At 46.2% G+C, this 24,160-nt stretch overlaps 1 protein-coding gene across 3 annotated transcripts in view; it reads left to right on the forward strand.

The window, feature by feature from the left end:
• Nucleotides 1–24,160, forward strand: part of CSMD2 (CUB and Sushi multiple domains 2) — a 1,639,331-nt gene that overhangs the window by 1,291,157 nt on the left and 324,014 nt on the right. For all 3 annotated transcript variants that reach the window (XM_075336114.1, XM_075336115.1, XM_075336117.1), the window contains one exon: nt 6,363–6,489. In XM_075336114.1, coding sequence (XP_075192229.1) covers nt 6,363–6,489 — 127 coding nt within the window. The remainder of the gene's footprint in view (nt 1–6,362; nt 6,490–24,160) is intronic.

Consider the following 24,160-nt stretch of genomic DNA (forward strand, 5'->3'; position numbering starts at 1 on the left):
GTTTGCAACTAGGGCCCAAGTGCTGCCACTGATGGGGTGGGTGTCTGTGTGGCCCAATTTTTGGAAAAAAAGGGAGACTCCGCTTGGAGTAACCCTTGCTTGATGTGTTTTTAAAAGAAGCCAAGATGAACAGAGCTGGGATCAGGAAAGACTTTGCTACCTACCCCGGTGTCATCCTGGGGACGGATAAGAATGGCGTATTTTTGAATGTGCTTGATGCAAATCAAAACATCCTGTTTGCAACTAGGGCCCAAGTGCTGCCACTGATGGGGTGGGTGTCTGTGTGGCCCAATTTTTGGAAAAAAGGGAGACTCCGCTTGGAGTAACCCTTGCTTACATTGTTTTTAAAAGAAGCCAAGATGAACAAGTCATGGGTGAGCAAAGACTTTGCTACCTACCCCGGTGTCATCCTGGGGATGGATAAGAATGGCGTATTTTTGAATGTGCTTGATGCAAATGTAGCTGTGAAGTGTACAACTGGGGCACAACTGCTGCCACTGAAGGGGTGGGTGTGTGTGTGGCCCAATTTTTGGAAAAAATGGAGACTCCGCTTGGAGTCACCTTGCGGTGTTTTACATGATTTTAGAAGGGCGTGCCATGCCTATATCTGTGTGTCCTCCTCTTTTTCCTTGTCCAGCTGTTTTGTTTTCGCATGAGTATATGTCCTTGTCACTTTCCAATGTGTTTGAGTTGTTTGTCACCTTTAGGACACCTTTGAGGGTGTTTTCTAGGTGTTTTTCTGTGTTTGTGATTGCCTGCCATTGTTTCCTATGCAGTTCGAGTTCGGTTCGTCGAACCGAACTCGAACGGGAGGTCCGTTCGGCGAACCAACCTCGAGCCGAACCGCGACCGGTTCGCTCATCTCTAGTCACGAGACAGGCAGCTTACCATAAAGTCAGCCATGTGCGCCAGACTCTTAACAGCCAGTACTTCGGTATCCTGACCAACACGATGACTGAACATGCTGTCCTCCTCCTCCTCCTCCTCCTCATCTACCCTGTCCTCTGGCCAGCCACGCTGAACCGAGGATATGACTGGTGTGCATGTCATATCTTCAATTTGGCCGGAGAGTTGCTCCATGTCTTCATCCTCCTCCTCGTCATAGTCCTCCACTGCACGTTGTGATGAGACGAGGCTGGGCTGTGTGTTATCACCCACACCCACTACTGTTTCTTGCTCCAACTCATCGCGCTCCGCCTGCAATGCATCATGTTTGTTTTTGAGCAGAGACTGTTTTAGAAGGCAGAGAAGCGGTATGGTGACGCTAATAATGGCGTCATCACCACTCACCATCTTGGTGGAGTCCTCAAAGTTTTGGAGGATGGTACATAGGTCGGACTTCCATCTCCACTCCTCAGGTGTTATGTGTGGAGTTTGACCCATTTCCCGACGGCTTAGGTGATGCAGGTACTCAACAACTGCCCTCTTCTGCTCACATATCCTGACCAACATGTGCAGAGTTGAATTCCAACGCGTGGGGACATCACACACCAGTCTGTGAGCCGGAAGATGCAAACGGCGCTGAAAGCCGGCAAGTCCGGCTGAAGCAGTAGGTGACTTTCGAAAATGTGCAGACAGGCGGCGAACTTTTACCAGCAGATCAGACAGCTCTGGGTATGACTTTAGAAACTGCTGAACCATGAGGTTGAGCACATGGGCCACGCATGGAACATGTGTCAGCTGGCCTCGCCTCAAAGCCGCCACCAGGTTCCGGCCATTGTCACACACGACCTTTCCTGGCTTTAGGTTCAGAGGTGTGAGCCAGTGATCTGCCTGCTGTTTCAGAGCTGTCCACACCTCTTCTGCATTGTGGGGTTTGTCACCTATGCAGATTAGCTTCAGCACAGCCTGTTGCCGCTTCACCGAGGCAGTGCTGCAGTGCTTCCAGCTTGGGACTGGTGTGGAGGGTAAAGTGGATGAGGATGCGCAGGAGGAGGAGGAGGCTGAAGAGCATGACATTGCGGAGCTGTAGAGTGTGGGTGAAACCCTGACTGAGGTAGGGCCTGCAAACCTTGGTGTGGGAAGGATGTGTTCCGTCCCTCGCTCAGACTTGGTCCCAGCTTCCACAATATTAACCCAGTGTGCCGTCAACGAGATGTAGCGGCCTTGCCCACAAGCACTTGTCCACGTGTCTGTGTTTAGGTGGACTTTGGGTGAAACAGCGTTGTTCAGGGCACGTGTGATGTTTTGTGACACGTGGTTATGCAATGCGGGGACGGCACACCGGGAGAAATAGTGGCAGCTGGGGACCGAGTAACGTGGGACAGCTGCCGTCATCAGGTCGCGGAATGCTTCTGTCTCCACCAGCCTAAAAGGCAACATTTACAGCGCAAGCAGTCGCGAAATGTTAGCATTTAGAACTGTGGCATGTGGGGCGTTGGCAGTGTATTTGCGCCTGCGTTCAAAGGTTTGCTGAATGGATAACTGAACGCTGCGCTGGGACAAGGACGTGCTTGATGATGGTGTTATTTCTGCGTAGGCAACTGCAGGTGCAGGACCGAAGGAGGCTTGTTCACAGGCAGCATGGACAGGGGATTGGCTCGCATGCACAACAAGCGAAGACGTAGCAGTGACATCTGCAAGCACTGCTCCTCGACTCTGTTGTACTTCCCACAAAGTCGGGTGCTTGGCTGACATGTGCCTGATCATGCTGGTGGTGGTCAGGCTGCTAGTTTTGGTACCCCTGCTGATGCTGGCACGGCAGGTGTTGCAAATGGCCTTTTTAGAATCATCTGGAGCCAACTTAAAAGACTGCCAGACTCGGGAAGACCTAACATTTGTACAGGCACCTTGTGTCGTGTTGTTGTTCCGGGGAACGGTTGCCTGACTTCTGCCTGGAGCCACCACCCTGCTTCTTACTGCCTGTTGGGATACTATGCCTCCCTCCCCCTGTACACTGCTGTCCTCGCTCTGCATATCCTCCTGCCAGGTTGGGTCAGTTACTGGATCATCCACCACGTTGTCTTCCTCTTCCGCACCCTGCTCCTCCTCCTGACTTCCTGTCAATTGTGTCTCATCATCGTCCACCCCTTGTTGAGACATGTTGCCAACTTCGTGAGAACGTGGCTGCTCAAATATTTGGGCATCTGTACATACGATCTCCTCATGACCCACTTCAACATGAGCTGGCGAGAGGCCAGAATGTGCGAATGGAAACGTGAACAGCTCTTCCGAGTGTCCAAGTGTGGGATCAGTAATGTCCGAGGACGTGTACTCAGCCTTGTGGTAGGAAGGAGGATCAGGTTCTGAAATGTGCGGTGCAGTATCACGGCTACTGACACTTGACCGTGTGGAAGACAGAGTGTTTGTGGTGGTGCCAATCTGACTGGAAGCATTATCCGCTATCCAACTAACAACCTGTTGACACTGGTCTTGGTTCAAGAGCGGTGTACTGCTGCGGTCCCCAAGAATTTGGGACAGGACGTGCGAGCGACTAGATGTGGCCCTTTGTTGTGGCGAAATTAGAGCTTGCCCACGACCTCGGCCTCTGCCTGCACCACCATCACGTCCACTTCCTTGTTCGTTGCCAAAGCCTTTGCGCATTTTGCAATGCTGTCCTGACGTGTATTCACTAGACTTGTGTGTTATATCCAAGTTTGTGCAAAACGCACACAAGTGCACCTGTACGCTGCCACCGACAGGCACACACGTGCGGTTTTTAAATGCAAGCACGGACGCACTAAGAACCTAACAGGTTTTTAGGAGCGACAATTACTGAGAAGTCTGACACTATCAAACACTGCTGACTAACGTGTATTATTCACTAGACTTGTGCGTTATATAATAGTTTGTGCAAAACGTGCACCTGTACGCTGCTACCGACAGGCACACACGTGCGGTTTTTAAATGCAAGCACGGACGCACTAAGAACCTAACAGGTTTTTAGGAGCGACAATTACTGAGAAGTCTGACACTATCAGACACTGCTGACTGACGTGTATTATACACTAGACTTGTGCGTTATATAATAGTTTGTGCAAAACGTGCACCTGTACGCTGCCACCGACAGGCACACACGTGCGGTTTTTAAATGCAAGCACAGATGCACTAAGAACCTAACAGGTTTTTAGGAGCGACAATTGCTGAGAAGTCTGACACTATCAGGACTGTTTTAGACTGTGTACACCAGCCCCAGATATGATGAAGGCTGGTATACGGTCACCACTAGGAATGGCTATATACCCTGCCTGCCTGCCTGTATACTGCTACAATAGTCCTGACAAGGACTCTTCTGGTCACTAGCCTGTATTCCGACCTGGCTATACCCTGCCTGTATACAGCAACAATAGTCCTGAGAAGGACTCTGCTACTGTACTCCGACCTGGCTATACCCTGCCTGCCTGTATACAACTATAATAGTCCTGAGAAGGACTTCTGGTCACACTGTTTGCAGCCCTGCTACGGAAATAACTATAAAGGGCCGCAAACCTTTCCCTGAAGCAGCAACACTCTCCCTGCACTGACTGTCTGGATGGCTGTGTGCAGAGCACAGCGCGCCCGCCGGAATAAAGGCTCGGTCACGCTGTGCAGGCCGGCCAATCACTGCAATTCCACAACTAACAGGGCTGTGGCATTGCAGTGGTCTGCCAGCCAATCCCTGCATGAGGGCTGGCTCTCAAAAGAGCGCCAACATGCAGGGATGAAGACCACGAGTACAGCACGAGTATCGCGAGATTACTCGGTCCCCGCCGAGTAGCCCGAGTACAGTGATACTCGTGCGAGTACCGAATAGTAACAAGCATACTCGCTCATCACTAATCGTTAGTGATATATTTATAGCGATGTCGCAGCGTGTAAAGCACCCTTTAGACTCTGAAAGGCATTGAAAAATAAAAATTACAAAGAATTAACCTCCGGAATCTTTTCTAGTTTCATCTCCACGGCAGTGCGTGTTAACCCTTTCCTCTATCCTGATTTCATTACTTAATGTAGATTGAGGAGAGAAGGACCACTTGTAAAGTTTGATGGGGTAGCAATAATGCTACAAGATTGTTTTTCAGAGGTCCTTCCGGTAATAGGAAATCTTAATGCTTCAGCATACCAATACATTTTGGACAAATATATGGTTCTAACTTTGCAGAAACATTTTTGGGAAGGCCTTTTTCTTTCCCAGCATTACTGTGCCCCAGTACACAAATCAATGTCTATAAAGGCATAGGTAGGTGAGTTTGGTATGAAAGAACATAACTGTGTGCACAAAGCCATGACCTCAACCCATTATACACCTTTGGGATGAACTAGACCAGATACTTTGAGCTAGAACTTCTTGCCCAACATCAGTGTCTCACCTCACAAATGCTCTTCTGGATAAGTGGACAAAAATTCCCCAGACACACTCCAAAATCTTGCATAAAGTCTTCCAAGAAGTGTGGAAGCAGTTTTAGCTGAAAAGGGGAAAACAACTCCATAGTAATGGCATTGGCACATGATTTAGAAAGGGATCTCATAAAATCTCCAATACTTTTTCTCATATAGTGTATATTGATCAAACATGATTACAAATATTATGCACTTTGGATTACATTTATTTACCGGTGTACTCCTTAAGGGTATTAAATGAGTACAGTGTTTTATCTGTGTATTTACATAGGGTTACTCATAAATCTAAATCACAATTCATTACAGTTAACAAACTAATAAATACTTAAGAAATAGATGTTTTACAGTTTAATTATTGAGCTTATCCAGGGCGGTAAGAAAAGTCTGCAGTCCTATGTGACTGCAGACTGTTGAATTTTGGCAGTTTGTGGTGTGCACATTGTCATGATTCCCCTTGCTAGTCAGTGGTTACATGAAGGAATGTGTGCAATTTTTCACATTTCCAGTCACTTGTCGATTATAATCATCCAGCTTCTCTCAATTCACTTCTATTACTTGACTGTAAAGATGCAAATCTCATACATGTGCTCACATGACACATCGACAATATCGGGTAATGGATCCCAAGTCTTGACAACTCATTGCTGTTTTTGACGTGCTGTCATTCATTGTCAATCTTTATTGTTTAACTTGTGAAGTTCATGTCCTGGACACATATAAAAGGTGATCAGTTGTATACAAGACCCACCCTATAAAAATAAAGACTTGTTCACACAAAAATGCAAATCTCCAGCAAAATTTGTATGTGTTACATGTAAATTTTTGTTCAGATTTCACTGTGTAATGACTATGGGTGACCCACTGCTACTGTAGAAAGACTAGTACCTTTGTGATCACATATCACATGACAAGGAAAGACCCTTGCCATAGTTTCTATTGTGTGACTGAAAAAGATATGTTGTACATAGTAGGGAATGGATATGGAAAATAAATTAATACATTTTTCAGTACAGAATATCATACCTTTATTTTTTCCTTCACAGCTGAGTGCGGAGGTCTTATCCATGGAGACAAAGTGGGCAGAGTATTGTCTCCTGGGTATCCTGCACCTTATGATCACAACCTGAATTGTGTGTGGGTTATTGAAGCAGATGCCGGCTGCACCATTGGGTAAGTAGATAATTTACATATATCAATAAACCATAGGTTAAAAATAAAAGCATATGGAAAACAAAAGTAAAAAATACAAGTACTAAATTCATCCCACAAAAATGTAAAATGATCCGCACCATCCTTTGTATTAAGACGTCTATACTTCGCTATCGGCTGTCATACCATTTGTCTATCTTATTAGATGACAGTTACATAAGAAAGTTCTCCCTAAATAGAATAATGAACCACTTGTATAAGTGAGAGAAGTAAATGATGATTCATTCAATTGGTGAATATTAGTGCATGAAACTATTCCATTATTTCTGTGTCATACCCCAATCCTATTACTGTTAACGTAAATTAATGTGGGAGGCATTGCAGAGATGCCTTTTATAGGGATCTTATTAGAAAGTGCTCTAGCCTTATGTAAATCGCCCTAGCTGGAAGGTCTGCCCGTACCGCAACCACACTGACCTTTAACGGTTCTAACCTTTTTTTACAGTAGGTTCCTGTCAAACACCATGTTAAGTATTGTGTCAAATTGTCAGTACTTTCCTGTGCATGCTGAATGTCCTTTAACCGGGCCTGCCGAGCTGCTGCTAAATTGTCAGGGATGTTTTATTGTTATTGGTTGTCGTAGTTATTTACTTTTGCAGCTTTACAAATGGAAAGTAGAAAAAAGGCATTGTTGACCCAGAAGACTGAAAACATGCATGCCAATCAATGCCCTGACAGAACACCAAGCACATTTTATGTGATTGCTAAAAGAAAACAGAAATTCTAAGTCCTTTGCGGAGCTTGTTTTTCCATTGTGAAATATATTCAGCGTTAACGATATTTATCAAAAACTGAAGCTACTGTGTATACTCAAGTGGGCCTTGCCACCAATAGGAAGGATTTATGTCTCATACATCTGCACAAGCCGCAAAAATTGTTCTTCTTTGCACTCAGTAGATCATATAAAAATATATCAAATAGCAGAAATACATATTTATAAAAATGTACAACTACAATAGCCACCAATATCTACATAGCAACAAGCTACGTTACACCTGAGTGGCCATCTCTGTACCTCAACGTAATATGATGGCCATGTTATGTATACATAATGAGGTAGACGTAGATAGTACTTATTGCTTACTTAGGTGGTGTAAGCCATGCTGTAGCCCCTGTCATTTTGTCACAGTTTTAAAGAAGATGTTTTACTGCATTTCTTAAGGTGAAGGTATCGTCTCCAAGTGTCTCTGCCCCACTGATTCTGGAACAGTTTTGCTTTTTCTTCAGTGCACCTCCATCCCAAAGGTAATATAGCCCCTTCAACCAAAAGGGTGTATGCCACAGAACGTCTCTGAATGTCACAGAACGGCCATGTATTGATTGGCTAGCATCAGGAGTGAAAAAAACAAATGCCCACAGAGAATTTTTGTGCTATACACTCAGCTGGATGAAGGAAAAATTTACGCCATTATTACCGAGAAGCATAACTTTGGAATTGAGGGACATAGAAAAAAAAGAAAAACTAAAAATGTAATTAAATGTCATCTTTAAGTGAGCTTATTACAGGTTCCCTACTACTTGGACTCCCAATGAACCTTTACAATTCATCAAAACCAATGGCAATCAAGTTCAGCTCTCCTGCTGCACCACCAAAGGGGAAACGAAGCATTGCAAAATTCCCATTTACATTAGTAGAATCACTATGAAATGAGTACGGTATATACCCTGGGTCTGCAAAAGTAAGAGATGTTCTGGTTAACAGATGAGGATCCTGGTGACACTATTCTGTTAAGGCCACGTCACACTAAGCAACATCACTAGCAACATCGCTGCTAAGGAACAACTTTTGTGACGTAGCAGCGATGTTGCTAGCGATGTTGCTGTGTGTGACATCCAGCAACAACCTGGCCCCTGCTGTGAGGTCGTTGGTTATTGCTGAATGTCCTGGGCCATTTTTTAGTTGTTGCTCTCCCGCTGTGAAGCACACATCGCTGTGTGTGACAGCGAAAGAGCAACAACTAAATGAGCAGGCAGCAGGAGCCGGCTTCTGCGGACGTTGGTAACCACGGTAAACATCGGGTAACCAAGAAGCCCTTACCTTGGTTACCCGATATTTACCTTCGTTACCAGCGTCCACCGCTCTCAGCTGTCAGTGCCGGCTCCCTGCTCTCTGCACACGTAGCTGGAGTACACATCGGGTAATTAACCCGATGTGTACTGTGGCTATGTGTACAGGCAGCAGGGAGCCGGCACTGGCAGTGTGAGAGCGGCGGACGCTGGTAACAAAGGTAAATATCGGGTAACCAAGGTAAGGGCTTCTTGGTTACCCAATGCTTACCGTGGTTACCAGCGTCCGCAGAAGCCGGCTCATGCTGCCTGCACACGTAGCAGAGTACACATTGGGTAATTAACCCAATCTGTACTGTGGCTAGGTGTTCAGGGAGCCAGCGCTAAGCGGTGTGCGCTGGTAACCAAGGTAAATATCTGGTTACCCGATATTTACCTTAGTTACAAAGCGCAGCATCGCTTCCACACGGCGCTGGGGGCTGGTCACTGGTTGCTGGTGAGATCTGCCTGTGTGACAGCTCACCAGCAACCCGTGTAGCAATGCTCCAGCGATCCCTGCCAGGTCAGGTTACTAGCGACCTCCTAGCAACTTACCAGCGATCCCTATCAGGTTGTATTGTTGTTGGGATCGCTGGTAAGTTGTTTAGTGTGACTGGGCCTTTAGGTATGTGCACAAATAGGATATTTGCAGTCACTTACTGCCCTTACATTATCTTCTTTAGTGGACCAAGTAGGGTCAATTTTAGCTTTTCTGCTGCCTGCATCAAAAATTCAAATGGCGCCCCTCCCCATAGAGCAATATAAACCTGCAGTGAATAAACACAATTACATAATTGTTTTGGGGGTTTTGCTTTTAGGGCATTCACTGCAATTCTAAAAGGGACCTGTGAACATGATCCAGCTTAGTGAAATTACAGTGATATCAAACCTTCAGAGATTTTTTTCATTTTTTTTTACATCCAGAAAAATGTTTGGCTTGTGATACCATTTTTTGAGACCTGTAACATTTTTATTTTTTTATCCATTGTGCTGTGTGAGGGCTTGCTTTTTTGTGTTGTGTTATGACATTTCTATTGATACCCATTTGGAGTACATGCAACATTTTGGTTTTGACTGCATTATTTATGGGCATGAGGTGATGAAAAATAGCAGTGCTGAAATTTCAATTTTTTTTCCTCATACCCTCTGGGTTAATTAGTTTTTTATTTTGATAGACCAAACCTTTTTTGATGCAAGTGGCATGAATATAACTATTTTCATGAAGGCCTTTATTAATGTGGCCCCACTAAATATTTTTTAATTTCTTTATTATTATTGAGGGAATACATCACCAGAACCCACATCAGTACATGAATACACCACCAGAAACACTTTAACTGTGTGATACATCATTAGTGATGAGCCAACCTGGACTGTAAAAGTCTAGATCTGCGCTGGTTACCTAGTACCTGTGCACTGATGCTGGGCCCAGTGTTCTCAGAAAACTGCGGATAATTATCTGGATCCGACCATCTGGCTAATTAAAAAAAAAGAAAGAAAAAAGAATAGAAGAAGAAAGAAGAAATGATAGAAAATAAGAATATAACAGGCACGTTATACTTATCAGTCTCTGCGGTAACACTACTTCCGGGGCCACTTATTAACCTCATACATATTCAGTGCTTTCCCTCACCCATTAATAGTCCCGGCGTCTGTGATTGGTTGCAGTCAGCCCGCTCCCCCATTCTGTGTGACAGCACGTCCGACTGCTTAGAAACGCACACTCTGTGTAATAATAATAATAATAATAATAATAATAATAATAATAATTTTATTCATTTATATAGCGCTATTAATTCCATAGCACTTTACATACATTGGCAACACTGTCCCCATTGGGGCTCACAATCTAGAGTCCCTATCTGTATGTCTCTATCGTGGTGTAAAAATAAACAAATCAATAAAACAATTGGTGTAGGGTCCCCCTATATTTAGGTACCCAGCACAGATAGAGTATATGGCTACAGGCTACAGCCCCCAGCCATATGCTCATCTTGGCTGTGTATCAAAATAAGAGGAACCCCATGCATTTTTTTAAAATAATTTAAACAAATAATTTAAGAAAATGGCATCTGGTTTCCTCCAATTTTGATAGCCAGCCATGATAAAACTGACAGCTGGGGTCTGGTATTCTCAGGTTAGGGAGGGCCATGGTTATTGGGCCGCCCAGCCTAAAAATAGCAGCCTGCAGCCACCCAGAATTATTGCATTCATTCGATGTGACAATTCCAGCACTTTACCCAGCTCACCCCAATTACCCTGGTGCGGTGGCAGTCGGGGTAGTATCAGGAGTTAATGACAGCTCACAGCTGCCACTAAGCCCTAGATTAGGAATGTTAGGAAACTATGAGACCTCCCCGATTACTAATCTGTAAGTGAAAAGAAATAAACACAAACGGCAAAAAAAATCCTTTATTTGAAATAAAAAACAAAAAACACCCTCTTTCATCCCTTTTTTAAAACCAAACACCCAGTTCCAATGTAATCCACATGAGGTCCCACGACGATTCCAGCTCTGCTACATACTGAAGTCACAGTGCGCCGGCAAAGAAAATGTCCGCCCACTGTGGACTTCAGGCAGAGACTGACTGAGCCGCAGCGATGAGCGGTGACGTCACTCAGTTTATTTATGGTCATAGATGGAGGTTCCCACGGTTCCCCACCTGTGACTGCAGGTAAACCGACTTGATTTGACCTCAGTAAACTCAGTGACCTCACCCAAGATGAGGTCACTAAGTTCACAGACCTGCATCTCCTGGCAGAAAAGGGCTTTTTTCCCCCAAGAGATGCAGGTTTGTTGTTGAAATTTATACACCATATTCCTGCACCCACTCTGCATCTCCTGGCAAAAAAAAATGCATCAAAATCACTTCATAACGCATGCAGTTTTAATGTGATTTTTTTTTAAGAGAGATGTAGATTCGATGCAGGAATTTGCTGTATAAATTTCAGCACCAAATCTGCATCTCTTGGCAAAAAAATGCACAAAAGTGTATTAACGCCCTTTTGGTGTGGTTTTCTGCGAGGAGATGTAAATTTGGTGTTGAAATTTCTTCACCAGATTTCTGCACCAAATTTGCATTTCCTGGCAGATTTTTTAAAATCCAGTTGGACCCGCCGAACCCGGATATCTGCGGGTTCACCCATCACTATACAGTACATCATCATTCACAATACTAGCACGGCAGGCAATAAGTGAATTCAGCAGCTCTTTTTCTATAGGTAGAACACCCTTTTCTGCTGAGGTTTTGGATTAGCTGCCACACTGTCTATTTCACATCAGAGCTGCAGCCAATTCCAGAAACCAGCATGGGATACTCAAAGCTGGGCTTGGAGAGTGAGAAAAGCAAGTTTTTTGTTTTATAATAAACTGAGATGCTCTGGCTAGAGACAAAAGTGCACACACAATAGGGCAATACATTCTAGTAAAGGATAAAAGTAAGCTATGGTAATGCTCAACCAGAAGGTGTGTGCAGGCACAACTATAACAGTATAGAAAGCCACTGCTGCTGCCATGTGGCTGGAGAAAATGGTTCTTCCAGAAGTACAGTTAGGTTAAGAAATATTTGGACAGTGACACAAGTTTTGTTATTTTAGCTGTTTACAAAAACATGTTCAGAAATACAATTATATATATAATATGGGCTGAAAGTGCACACTCCCAGCTGCAATATAAGAGTTTTCACATCCAAATCGGAGAAAGGGTTTAGGAATCATAGCTCTGTAATGCATAGCCTCCTCTTTTTCAAGGGACCAAAAGTAATTGGACAAGGGACTCTAAGGGCTGCAATTAACTCTGAAGGGGTCTCCCTCGTTAACCTGTAATCAATGAAGTAGTTAAAAGGTCTGGGGTTGATTACAGATGTGTGGTTTTGCATTTGGAAGCTGTTGCTGTGACCAGACAACATGCGGTCCAAGGAACTCTCAATTGAAGTGAAGCAGAACATCCTGAGGCTGAAAAAAAAGAAAAAATCCATCAGAGAGATAGCAGACATGCTTGGAGTAGCAAAATCAACAGTCGGGTACATTCTGAGAAAAAAGGAATTGGCTGGTGAGCTTGGGAACTCAAAAAGGCCTGGGCGTCCACGGATGACAACAGTGGTGGATGATCGCCGCATACTTTCTTTGGTGAAGAAGAACCCGTTCACAACATCAACTGAAGTCCAGGACACTCTCAGTGAAGTAGGTGTATCTGTCTCTAAGTCAACTGTAAAGAGAAGACTCCATGAAACTAAATACAAAGGGTTCAGATGCAAACCATTCATCAATTCCATAAATAGACAGGCCAGAGTTAAATTTGCTGAAAAACACCTCATGAAGCCAGCTCAGTTCTGGAAAAGTATTCTATGGACAGATGAGACAAAGATCAACCTATACCAGAATGATGGGAAGAAAAAAGTTTGGAGAAGAAAGGGAACGGCACATGATCCAAGGCACACCACATCCTCTGTAAAACATGGTGGAGGCAACGTGATGGCATGGGCATGCATGGCTTTCAATGGCACTGGGTCACTTGTGTTTATTGATGACATAACAGCAGACAAGAGTAGCCGGATGAATTCTGAAGTGTACCGGGATATACTTTCAGCCCAGATTCAGCCAAATGCCGCAAAGTTGATCGGACAGCGCTTCATAGTACAGATGGACAATGACCCCAAGCATACAGCCAAAGCTACCCAGGAGTTCATGAGTGCAAAAAAGTGGAACATTCTGCAATGGCCAAGTCAATCACCAGATCTTAACCCAATTGAGCATGCATTTCACTTGCTCAAATCCAGACTTAAGACGGAAAGACCCACAAACAAGCAAGACCTGAAGGCTGCGGCTGTAAAGGCCTGGCAAAGCATTAAGAAGGAGGAAACCCAGCGTTTGGTGATGTCCATGGGTTCCAGACTTAAGGCAGTGATTGCCTCCAAAGGATTCGCAACAAAATATTGAAAATAAACATATTTTGTTTGTGTTTGGTTTATTTGTCCAATTACTTTTGACCTCCTAAAATGTGGAGTGTTTGTAAAGAAATGTGTACAATTCCTACAATTTCTATCAGATATTTTTGTTCAAAGCTTCAAATTAAACGTTACAATCTGCACTTGAATTCTGTTGTAGAGGTTTCATTTCAAATCCAATGTGGTGGCATGCAGAGCCCAACTCGCGAAAATTGTGTCACTGTCCAAATATTTCTGGACCTAACTGTAATTGGCAAAAATTGAGACTTTTACATCTAGACAGGCTGCGCTGCGGGAATGAAGAGCCTTGGGATTCTAAAATATTTTTACTAATACCACCATTTACAAATTCACAAATCATGACCACATACTTTCCCTCTTAAGGTACATGACTTCCACAATGTACTTTTCTTTTAAATAATGTCCCCATTATGATGAATAACCACCACACTGTCCTCTCATAAATCATGGCTTCCACACCATTCTCCCTTAAGCATTTTGCCCCCCACAATATCCTTCTTTATGAATTATAACTTTCACAATATCCCTTATGAACTGCACTCACCTCACTATCTGCCTTTGTGAACTATAACCTCCATACTGTTAGCTCTCATGAACTATAAACGCCAAACTATTGTCCCTTATTAGTGATATACATCTTCTTTATGGTCTACAAACTCCACATTACCTGCCTTTATGAAATATAGATTTAACACTATTGCCGCTTCTTGCTGTCCCCTTTCCACTTTTTACCCTCATATTATACCTATACCTAAACCTCTACATACTGTCCCTCATATGCTGTTCCCTCTCCATACTGTCACCCACCTGCTGCCTCATCTCCATACTCTTACCCACAAGCTGACACTCTCCATATTGTCCCAAACAAGCTGCCCCTCTCCCTACTGTTCCCACATATTGTTCCTCTCAATACTGTCCAAAAACACTCTCTTCTCCACACTGTTCGCCACACACAGCCCCTCCTTATACTGACCCCCACGAACTGCCCCCCTTTCTACTGTACTCCATACTCTCACCTCTGTCCATACTTTCAATCACAGACTGCCCCTTCATACAATCCCCTACAAGCTGCCCCTCACCATACATGCCTTCCACATGCCTCCCTCGCTTTATACTGTCTGTCAAAACCTACTCACTCTCCTTAGCATTCCTCCACAATGTCCTCCCACCCCCAAGCTGCTGTCTTTGACATTTCTTCCCTCACTTTCAGCCTGTCTCCCTCATATTGTCCATCCATACTACCCTCCTTCCCCTCAGCCTAGTTTCCCCTCTGGAAGACAGCCAACTGAGGAGAGATGCTCATCTTGCCTAATGTCAGACGCAGACCTGGGATCAACTCCTTAGCTTGTAAGGGTCTTTTTATCTATAATTTAACAGATATATTCTATTTTGAGAAATGGTATGATATAGTTTCAAGAAAACAGAATCTTAATGTTACAATGAAATCTATCGGGTTAAGTAGTTTCCAATTTAATCATGAACTCTATCAGAATCGTAAACATTAATCCCAATTAAGATTGGAGTTAGCCATTTCCATTTACCAAATAGAATCTAAAAAAAAAATCACATTTGACCATGGATTGTGTGTAGAGTTGAGCCAGTACCTAACTATTCATACTCGCTATGCTCATAACGATGCTGTCTACTACTCGCGTATTCATTCCGCAAAGTGTGTGCAATGCAAGTCAATGGGGAAAACTCACAATGTAACGAGTAACCCGTATGCCATACTCTTCGTGCAATTAGCAAATAGTATGGCATTCGGGTTACTCATTACTATGCAAATTTTTCCCCATTGACTTGCATTGCACACACTATTTGGAATGAATATGCAAGTGTGACGCCCTAGAAGCAGTCGGACTGCTCGGCAGACACTTCGATGAAAAAAAAAAGAGTTATTTACAGGGGAGGATATTTGTGACGCCACTTGCGGTGTGTGGTAATAAGGAATACCGCCGCTGCCGTATGGGAGTGCCGGGACTGATGGTGTTGGGGCAGCCTGGTGGTGATTCCCTCCGCAGGTAGGGGCCCCGGGACTCAGGGTAGGGAATAGGTAGGAACAGTCTATATTGATGTAGGGCTGGCAGGGCGCTGGGGAGCCAGGGTACTCACTGAGGTGTGATGGCGCATTCAGTGGACACAGACTCTGAGGTTTACAAAGTCTCTTGGGACTGCTGCACTCGGTGACAGCATGTCCGGTGGTCCCTTTCAGTGATTCTGTGGTGGACTGGAGCCTTCCTCCATACACTGTGTACTGTGTGTGTCCCTGGCCCTGTTGGCTTGAAACCTTCGGGTCCCGTCCCTCTTTTTACTGGGGACCTGCTCTTAGCAGCTGGCACGTGGGATTTTCTGTGACTGCTCTGTGTGGGAAGTCCTATCCCTCCGTTGTGCTGACACCGCTAATCTCTGAGCCGTTGCAGATAGCACGTGAAGCTACTTCCCGCTGCAGGTTAATTGCCGGGTTGCGTGAAGCTACCTCCCAACTTAGGGGCCTGTCCCCCGCTGTGTGCTCGGCCCCCAGACCGGTTACTGTGGATCCGATGGCTGACGGTCCTCTTGACCCGTCTCCTCAGGCACGGGCCACTGTCTGTGTCCCTGCCAGACTCTCCTCAGGGAGCTCTTAATACCCAGGTCCTCTCTCTTTCACAGTTACTACCAACTGTCTAACTGACTCCTCCCACCAGCCTGTCTGACTCATAGGTGGGCGGTTGCTTTCCCAGCTGGAACCACGCCCCCGGTGTGCCTGACAAGTGTAGTGTTTGGGTGACTAGGATTTGTGCTGTTAGTACAGAATCACTGTTGCGGGACCCGGAACCAAGGAGGGTGGGCCCTGCACCAAGGATAGAGAATAGTGCAGTTCCCTGTGACACCCTGGACTAGTCCAGGGGCGTCACATTCCCCCTTGGTTAAACTTAGCTCGTCCCTGAGCTACAGTGCACCCAGAGTGTTTATTTTTATCTACAAAAAGTGAACATTTTAATAAGAAAAACATATCTATCCATCCCACTCAGGGGAGGCACTTTGCTTGAACCCAACGTTTCGCTTTCCCAGTCCTTCATCCCACCCCCAAAGTTCCAAAAGGAGGCAAGCCACCGCTCCTGTTGGTGGCCAGACCTGGGCCATATGTCTCCCAGGTCTCTCCTCCACCTGTCTCTTCTCCTGTAGGTGGGGATGCAGTCCATGGGTATGAATGGGAAATAACCATTTACAATAGCACCAGTTCGTGCTGGCTACCACCAGTCCTGTAGCTAAAGGTCCATTTTTAATAAAACTTATCATTGGCCGTCAATCAGGTCATGAATCCAGGTAATTAAAATAAAATCAACATTCTTCTTATCAACACTCTATATCAACATGTCTTACATGACTATCATTAGCATGGAAAATAGTAGAATTAAAAGCATGGAAAATACTAAACATTTTTAACTTTACTCTATATTCAGACGTGCTACCCTCCGCTGCTCCAAAGCTACAAGCTTCGCCGTGTCCAGGTGTGTCAACGGGTTGTTGTCTGTATACACGGTGAATTTTGCAGAAGTCAGGTAATGCTTAAACTTCTCTGTCACTGCCCAAACAAGTGCTAAGAACTCCAGCTTGAAAGAATTATAATTCTCAGGATTTCTTTCTGTTGGGCGGAGTTTCCTGCTGCCATATGCAATCACCTTTTCCTTGCCATCCTGTACCTGGGATAGAACAGCTCCCAGTGCCACGTTGCTGGCATCAGTGTACAGCACAAATGGGAGGTTATAGTCAGGATATGCCAGAATCTCATCTCCTATCAAAGCTGACTTCATCCACTTGAAGGACTTCTCCTGCTCCTCACCCCATGTGAATGGAGAGCCAGAAGTCTTGCCGTGCTTTGTTTGTCCGACTAGGAGATCTTGCAAGGGGGATGCCATCTTGGTATAGCCTTTCACGAACCTCCAGTAGTACCCCATCAATCCCAGGAAATGGCGCACCTCTTTGATGTTCTGAGGCCTGGGCCAGTTCTGGATAGCCGTGATTTTCTCAGGGTCCGGAGCCACACCTTTGGCACTCACTGCATGTCCCAGGTATTGGACTTTGGGCTTCAGCAGGTGACATTTGGAGGGTTTTAGTTTCATCCCGTACCTGGAAAGGGCTTCAAATACTTTTGCCAGATGTCCCAGATGCTCCTCATAGGTCTTGGAATACAATTACGTCGTCCAGGTACAGCAGGACAGTCTCTAAGTTGCAATGGCCCAAACAGCTCTCCATGAGTCGTTGAAACGTACCAGGTGCATTGCACAGCCCGAATGACATTCTGTTAAATCCACATAATCCCATCGGAGTGGCAAAAGCGGTCTTCTCGCGATCCTCCTCAGCAACGGACACTTGCCAGTAACCACTAGTGAGGTCAAGGGAAGAGAAGTAATTTGCAGATCTTAATGCAGTCAGGGACTCTTCAATTCTGGGCAGTGGATAGGCATCCTTATGTGTGATGTTGTTAATTTGCCTATAGTCCACGCACATCCTCATAGTGCCGTCTTTCTTCTTCACTAGGACTAGCGGGGCTGCCCAGGGGCTGCAACTATCACGGATGACCCCAGCCTCCTTCATACTTCTCAGCATGTCTTTGGCACACTGGTAGTGAGCAGGAGGTATGGGGCTATACCTTTCCTTTATAGGTGGATGAATGCCTGTAGGTATATGATGCTGAACCCCTTTCACCCTCCCAAAGTCTAATGGGTGTTTACTAAACACTTGCTCATACTCCTGAACCACCCTGTAGACCCCTTGTTTTTGATGTAGAGGAGTGGAGTCAGTACCTACATGTAACTCTTGACACCACTGTTCTTGCTGACTCTGGGAACTGTCCGTGGCTGACTGATCTGGTGTAGCTGAGGACTTTACTGTCTGGATGGAATTCTCACTCACAGTGTACAATTTGGCTATGGTAGCATACCTGGGCAGTCTAACCTCTTCCTCCCGCAATTCAACACTCGCACGGGCACTCTTCCCTTACGGACATCGACTACCCCTCTGGCTGTCAGTACTGTAGACCAGTGCTCTGAAGGCAGGGCCTCTACCACTGCCAGGTAATTCTGTCCACGGGAGTCTACAGCTGCCCTGCACCATATCATTATCTCACTCCGTGGGGGCACTACCACAGGAGCTGCATCCATTACCCGTACCCCGCCAATTTCCCCACCAGACAAATTTACCTGTTGCCTCTGCTGGAGGGCTCGAATCTCTTTTTGCAGGACCCTCTGGCGTCCCGCTCCTGCCGTTTCACAGAGCTGTTGGAGCAGAAACAATACTTACCCCATACAATTCTCAACAACATTAGTCCCCAAAATCATCTTAGGGTTCCGGTCACTAGGGTCATTCTGCATTAATATGAGTCCTTGGCGTGATAACTCCACCCTGCCCATCTTGATGGTCACCTCCTTAAACCCGAGTTGTGTTACTGGTAAACCATTAACAGCGTAAATGGTGAGGTCATTGTCCGGTGGGGCAAGTTCCTCAGTTGACCAGAATTTGGTATACAGTACTTGGGGTATAGTTGTTACCTGGGAGCCTGTATCAAGAAGTGCTGAAATCGGAATCCCATCCAAGGTGATAGAAACGATGGTCCTTCCTCCAACATACCGCTCCCGCCAGTCTGCTGGGCCTTGTTGATTTAGTCCTGCGGAGTGGCCCTTGGCCCCAGGGGTGGCCCGTTTAAAGGACAATAACAGGCGTAGTGACCAGTCTTGTTGCACCTATAACAAACAAGGTTTTCATACCGGTCACGGTTTCTTCCTCTGTATGTCGAGGTCCTCCCTCTCATCCAAGGGACGTCATCTGGGCAGTCAGCAAGCTGGATCTTCTCCGCCGGCTTGGTCTTGGGCTGGAGCTGCATTGCTTCTAGGATCCTTGCAACATCACTGCTCAGCTGCTGCACATGTAAAGACAAATCACTGGTACTGCCTGCAGGCGCTGCTGGGGTCTTTGGCTCTGGCAGTGCTCTAACAGGAGGTGGCACATGTAGAGGAGAAATTCTGGCTTGCCAGGACGTAGCAGGAGAATCAGCTGGCTCTGGGGTTTGCAAAGCCTTGATGGCTCGGTCTTTTAAAACAGCAAAGTCCATAGCAGGATATTCCAGAGTCCACAGCCGTAGCTGCTTGCGGTCCTCCACTGACCCCAGCCCTTGCAGAAACTGTTCAACAAGCATCTTGTTTCCTTCAGCTTCACTGATGGGGATGGTTAGTTTGAGAGTCCGTAGCGCTGATTGCAGCCTCAGGGCATAGTCTCTAATGCTTTCTTGTGGGCGCTGCTTGCAGTTGTAAAACTTTATCTGGAGTTCTGCTTCAGTGCGGTTTTCAAAGGAAAGTCGCAGACATTCAAAAATGGCAGTTACTGAGGCCCGGTCCTGATCTGTCCAGGTTTCCGCCTCCAGCTCTGCAGCGCCTGATAACTGTCCGAGTAGTACAGACGCTTGCTGCCGGTCATTCATCCCATACATATCCAGGAGTGTGCAGATTTTTCTTTTGAATCCTTGCAGAGTGTCAGGGGAGCCATCATATTGTGGTAGCCAGGTAGCGCCTGGCACATACGGTAAAATCATTGGCATTATCGGCGCGGTCGCTCGTGCGTCCATGTCACCTTGATCTTGAGGGGGAACCGCCGCTGCTCTCGCTTCACCCGGCGCCGACATCTTTCTATGCCCCCTTGGTTTTCAGCGGCAAGATGGCGGCAACTGAATTATTTTATTCACTTCGGGCTCAACAGTTTTGGAGAAGACGCACATCACCCAGGTTAGTGGGTCCAGTCCGATCCTGTTCGTGACGCCAAAAATCAATGTGTGACGCCCTAGCAGCAGTCGGACTGCTCGGCAGACACTTCGATGAAAAAAAAAGGGGAGAATATTTGTGACGCCACCTGCGGTGTGCGGTAATAAGGAATACCACCGCTGCCGTATGGGAGTGCCGGGGCTGATGGTGTTGAGGCAGCCTGGTGGTGATTCTCTCCGCTCCGCAGGTAGGGGCCCCCGGGACTCAGGGTAGGGAATAGGTAGGAACAGTCTATATTGATATAGGGCCGGCAGGGCACTGGGGAGCCAGGGTACTCACTGAGGTGTGATGACGCATTCAGTGGACACAGACTCTGAGGTATACAAAATCTCTTGGTACCGCTGCACTCGGTGACAGCACGTCCGGTGGTCCCTTTCAGTGATTCTGTGGTGGACTGGAGCCTTCCTCCATACACTGTGTACTGTGTGTTTCCCTGGCCCTGTTGGCTTGAAACCTTCGGGTCCCGTCCCTCTTTTTACTGGGGACCTGCTCTTAGCGGGATTTTCTGTGACTGCTCTGTGTGGGAAGTCCTATCCCTCCGTTGTGCTGACACCGCTAATCTCTGAGCCGTTGCAGATAGCACGTGAAGCTACTTCCCGCTACAGGTTAATTGCCGGGTTGCATGAAGCTACCTCCCAACTTAGGGACCTGTCCCCCACTGTGTGCTCGTCTCCCAGACCGGTTACTGTGGATCCAATGGCTGACGGTCCTCTTGACCCATCCAGCCCTGTCCTCCAGTTCCCCGCAACTGGGTCTCCATCTCCTCAGGCACAGGCCACTGTCTGCGACCCAGCCAGACTCTCCTCAAGGAGCTCTTAATCCCCAGGTCCTCTCTCTTTGACAGTTAATACCAACTGTCTAACTGACTCCTCCCACCAGCCTGTCTGACTCATAAGTGGGCGGTTCCTTTCCCAGCTGGAACCACTCCCCCGGGGTGCCTGACAAGTGTAGTGTTTGGGTGACTAGGATTTGTGCTGTTGGTACAGAATCACTGTTGCGGACCCCAGAACCAAGGAGGGTGGGCCCTGCACCAAGGATAGAGAATAGTGCAGTTCCCTGTAACACCCTGGAGTAGTCCAGGGGTGTCACACAAGTATTAGACAATACTTGTTATGAATATAGCGAGTATCAATAGTTAGGTACTCGCTCAACTCCAATTTTGTCTTATATTGCATCTTTGCTACATCCATATGATTGAGGCTAAGCAGCACTACTATTTACAAAGTGTGCCGCAGCACCTAAGGTGTTTGATAATATCATAGGGTTCTGCATGTGATGTTTAAATATATTAATTGTTTATAAAACTAGAAAAAAATATGTTTGCAGTAGTTTATCTATTTCTTTACTATATATGTTTGTCAGAAGCAATATTTCTTTTAAGAATCACAACTAGAAATGTTAATGTATAATTTGTTGTTATATGGAAAAAATGTATGGATCAGTACTTTAAAGTACTGTATGAAGATAACCTATTTGGCCAACTTTAGTCCTTTTAGGTATAATGGTACTCATTAAAGGTCTGCTTCTCTCTCATACAAAGCCCTTTGCCCTTTCTAATAGATCTGTCTTCCATCTCTTCTCCTAAGTTCAATCAAGTACAATAGTGTCTTTTGTAGTTTCAGACACAAAAAAAAACCAAAAGGCAACGCTTGGAGCAGAGTATGTTCAAGTATAGCAAAGTAGATGTCAGTTACAGTAGTATGCCATTTCTCACCTTCAGGTGAATAGGAGAGTTCACAATGAATGTCAGTTGTAGATGATTCTTCAATAGACAGTGGCTGCTCTCCATCATAAGAGGATTGCCAGATTGGGTAACTCACTGCCTTTGTTTCTTACAATGTACAATAATAGAAACGGAGTCACAGTAAAATGTTTTACTTTTATAGAAATCCTGGAGGACATTGCTGGAAATCATTATGCAATTATCTTATTGTAAAAGGTGCAGACTGATAATAAAGAAGGGAATTTTGTTACTTACCGTAAATTCCTTTTCTTCTAGCTCTTATTGGGAGACCCAGACGATTGGGGTATAGCTACTGCCCTCCGGAGGCCACACAAAGCACTACACTAAAAAGTGCAAGGCCCCTCCCCTTCTGGCTATACCCCCCCGTGACATCACGGGTTCTCCAGTTTTAGTGCCAAAGCAAGAAGGGGGAAAGCCAATAACTGGTTTAAACAAATTAACTCCGAGTAACATCGGAGAACTGAAAAACCGTTCAACATGAACAACATGTGTACCCGCAAACAACAAAAAAATCCCGAAGGACAACAGGGCGGGTGCTGGGTCTCCCAATAAGAGCTAGAAGAAAAGGAATTTACGGTAAGTAACAAAATTCCCTTCTTCTTCAGCGCTCTATTGGGAGACCCAGACGATTGGGACGTCCAAAAGCTGTCCCTGGGTGGGTAAAGAAATACCTCATGTTAGAGCTGCAAGACAGCCCTCCCCTATGGGGGAAGCCACTGCCGCCTGCAGGACTCTTCTACCTAGGCTGGCGTCCGCCGAAGCATAGGTATGCACCTGATAATGTTTGGTGAAAAGTGTGCAGACTCGCCCAGGTAGCTGCCTGGCACACCTGTTGAGCCGTAGCCTGGTGTCGTAATGCCCAGGACGCACCTACGGCTCTGGTAGAATGGGCCTTCAGCCCTGAAGGAACCGGAAGCCCCGCAGAACGGTAGTCTTCAAGAATTGGTTCTTTGATCCATCGAGCCATGGTGGCTTTAGAAACCTGCAACCCCTTGCGCGTACCAGCGACAAGGACAAAAAATGCATCAGAGCGGCGCATGGGCGCCGTGCGGGAAATGTAGATTCCGAGTGCTCTCCCCAGAACTAACAACTGTAAATCCTTTTCATACCGGAGAACCGGATGAGAACAAAAGGAAGGTAAGGATATATCCTGATTAAGAAGAAACGCGGATACAACCTTAGGGAGAAACTCCTGAATAGGGCGCAGCACCACCTTGTCCTGGTGGAATACTAGGAAGGGAGCCTTGAATGACAGAGCCGCCAGCTCAGACACTCGCCGAAGCGACGTGATCGCAACCAGAAAGGCCACTTTCTGTGACAGGCGCGAAAGGGAAACTTCCCTCAGAGGCTCGAAAGGCGGCTTCTGGAGAGCAACTAGTACCCTGTTCAGATCCCATGGATCTAACGGCCGCTTGTACGGGGGCACAATATGACAAACCCCCTGTAGTAACGTGCGCACCTTAGGAAGACGTGCTAGACGCTTCTGAAAAGAACACGGATAGTGCCGAGACTTGCCCTTAAAGGGAGCCGAGCGACCAACCTCTTTCCCAACCAGATTGCAGGAGAGAAGGCAAAGTAGGCAATGCCGATGGCCAGGGAGACACTCCCTGAGCAGAACACTAAGATAAGAATATCTTCCACGAGTTGTGGTAGATCTTGGCAGACCGCGGCTGGCTAGCCCGTCTCATGGTGGCAATGACGTCGTGCTCACGGTCGACCGACGGTGAGGTGCCACAGATCTCGGTACCACGACCTCCCCGGCCAGTTTGGGGCGACGAGGATGGTGTGGCAGCAATCGGTAGCTGGAACTGTGACCAATCCTGAGCCAAGGCGCCTGTCGCCAGAGCTCTTTGATCGTAAGACCGCGTCATGAAAATCGGGACCTTGTTGTTGCCGAGAAGCCATGACGTCGACGTCCGTCTTCATCCTGCGGCTACAGATTTCTTGAAAACAAACGGGTGCAGAGCCCATTCCCCTGCGTCCACGCCCTGGCGACTGAGGAAGTCTGCTTCCTAGTGTTGTACGCCCGGGATATGAACAGCTGATATGGTGTATGCTCTGTCTTCTACCCATAGCAGAAT

This window comes from Anomaloglossus baeobatrachus, chromosome 2, assembly GCF_048569485.1.
Source record: "Anomaloglossus baeobatrachus isolate aAnoBae1 chromosome 2, aAnoBae1.hap1, whole genome shotgun sequence".
In the NCBI taxonomy this organism is placed as follows: Eukaryota; Metazoa; Chordata; class Amphibia; order Anura; family Aromobatidae; genus Anomaloglossus; species Anomaloglossus baeobatrachus.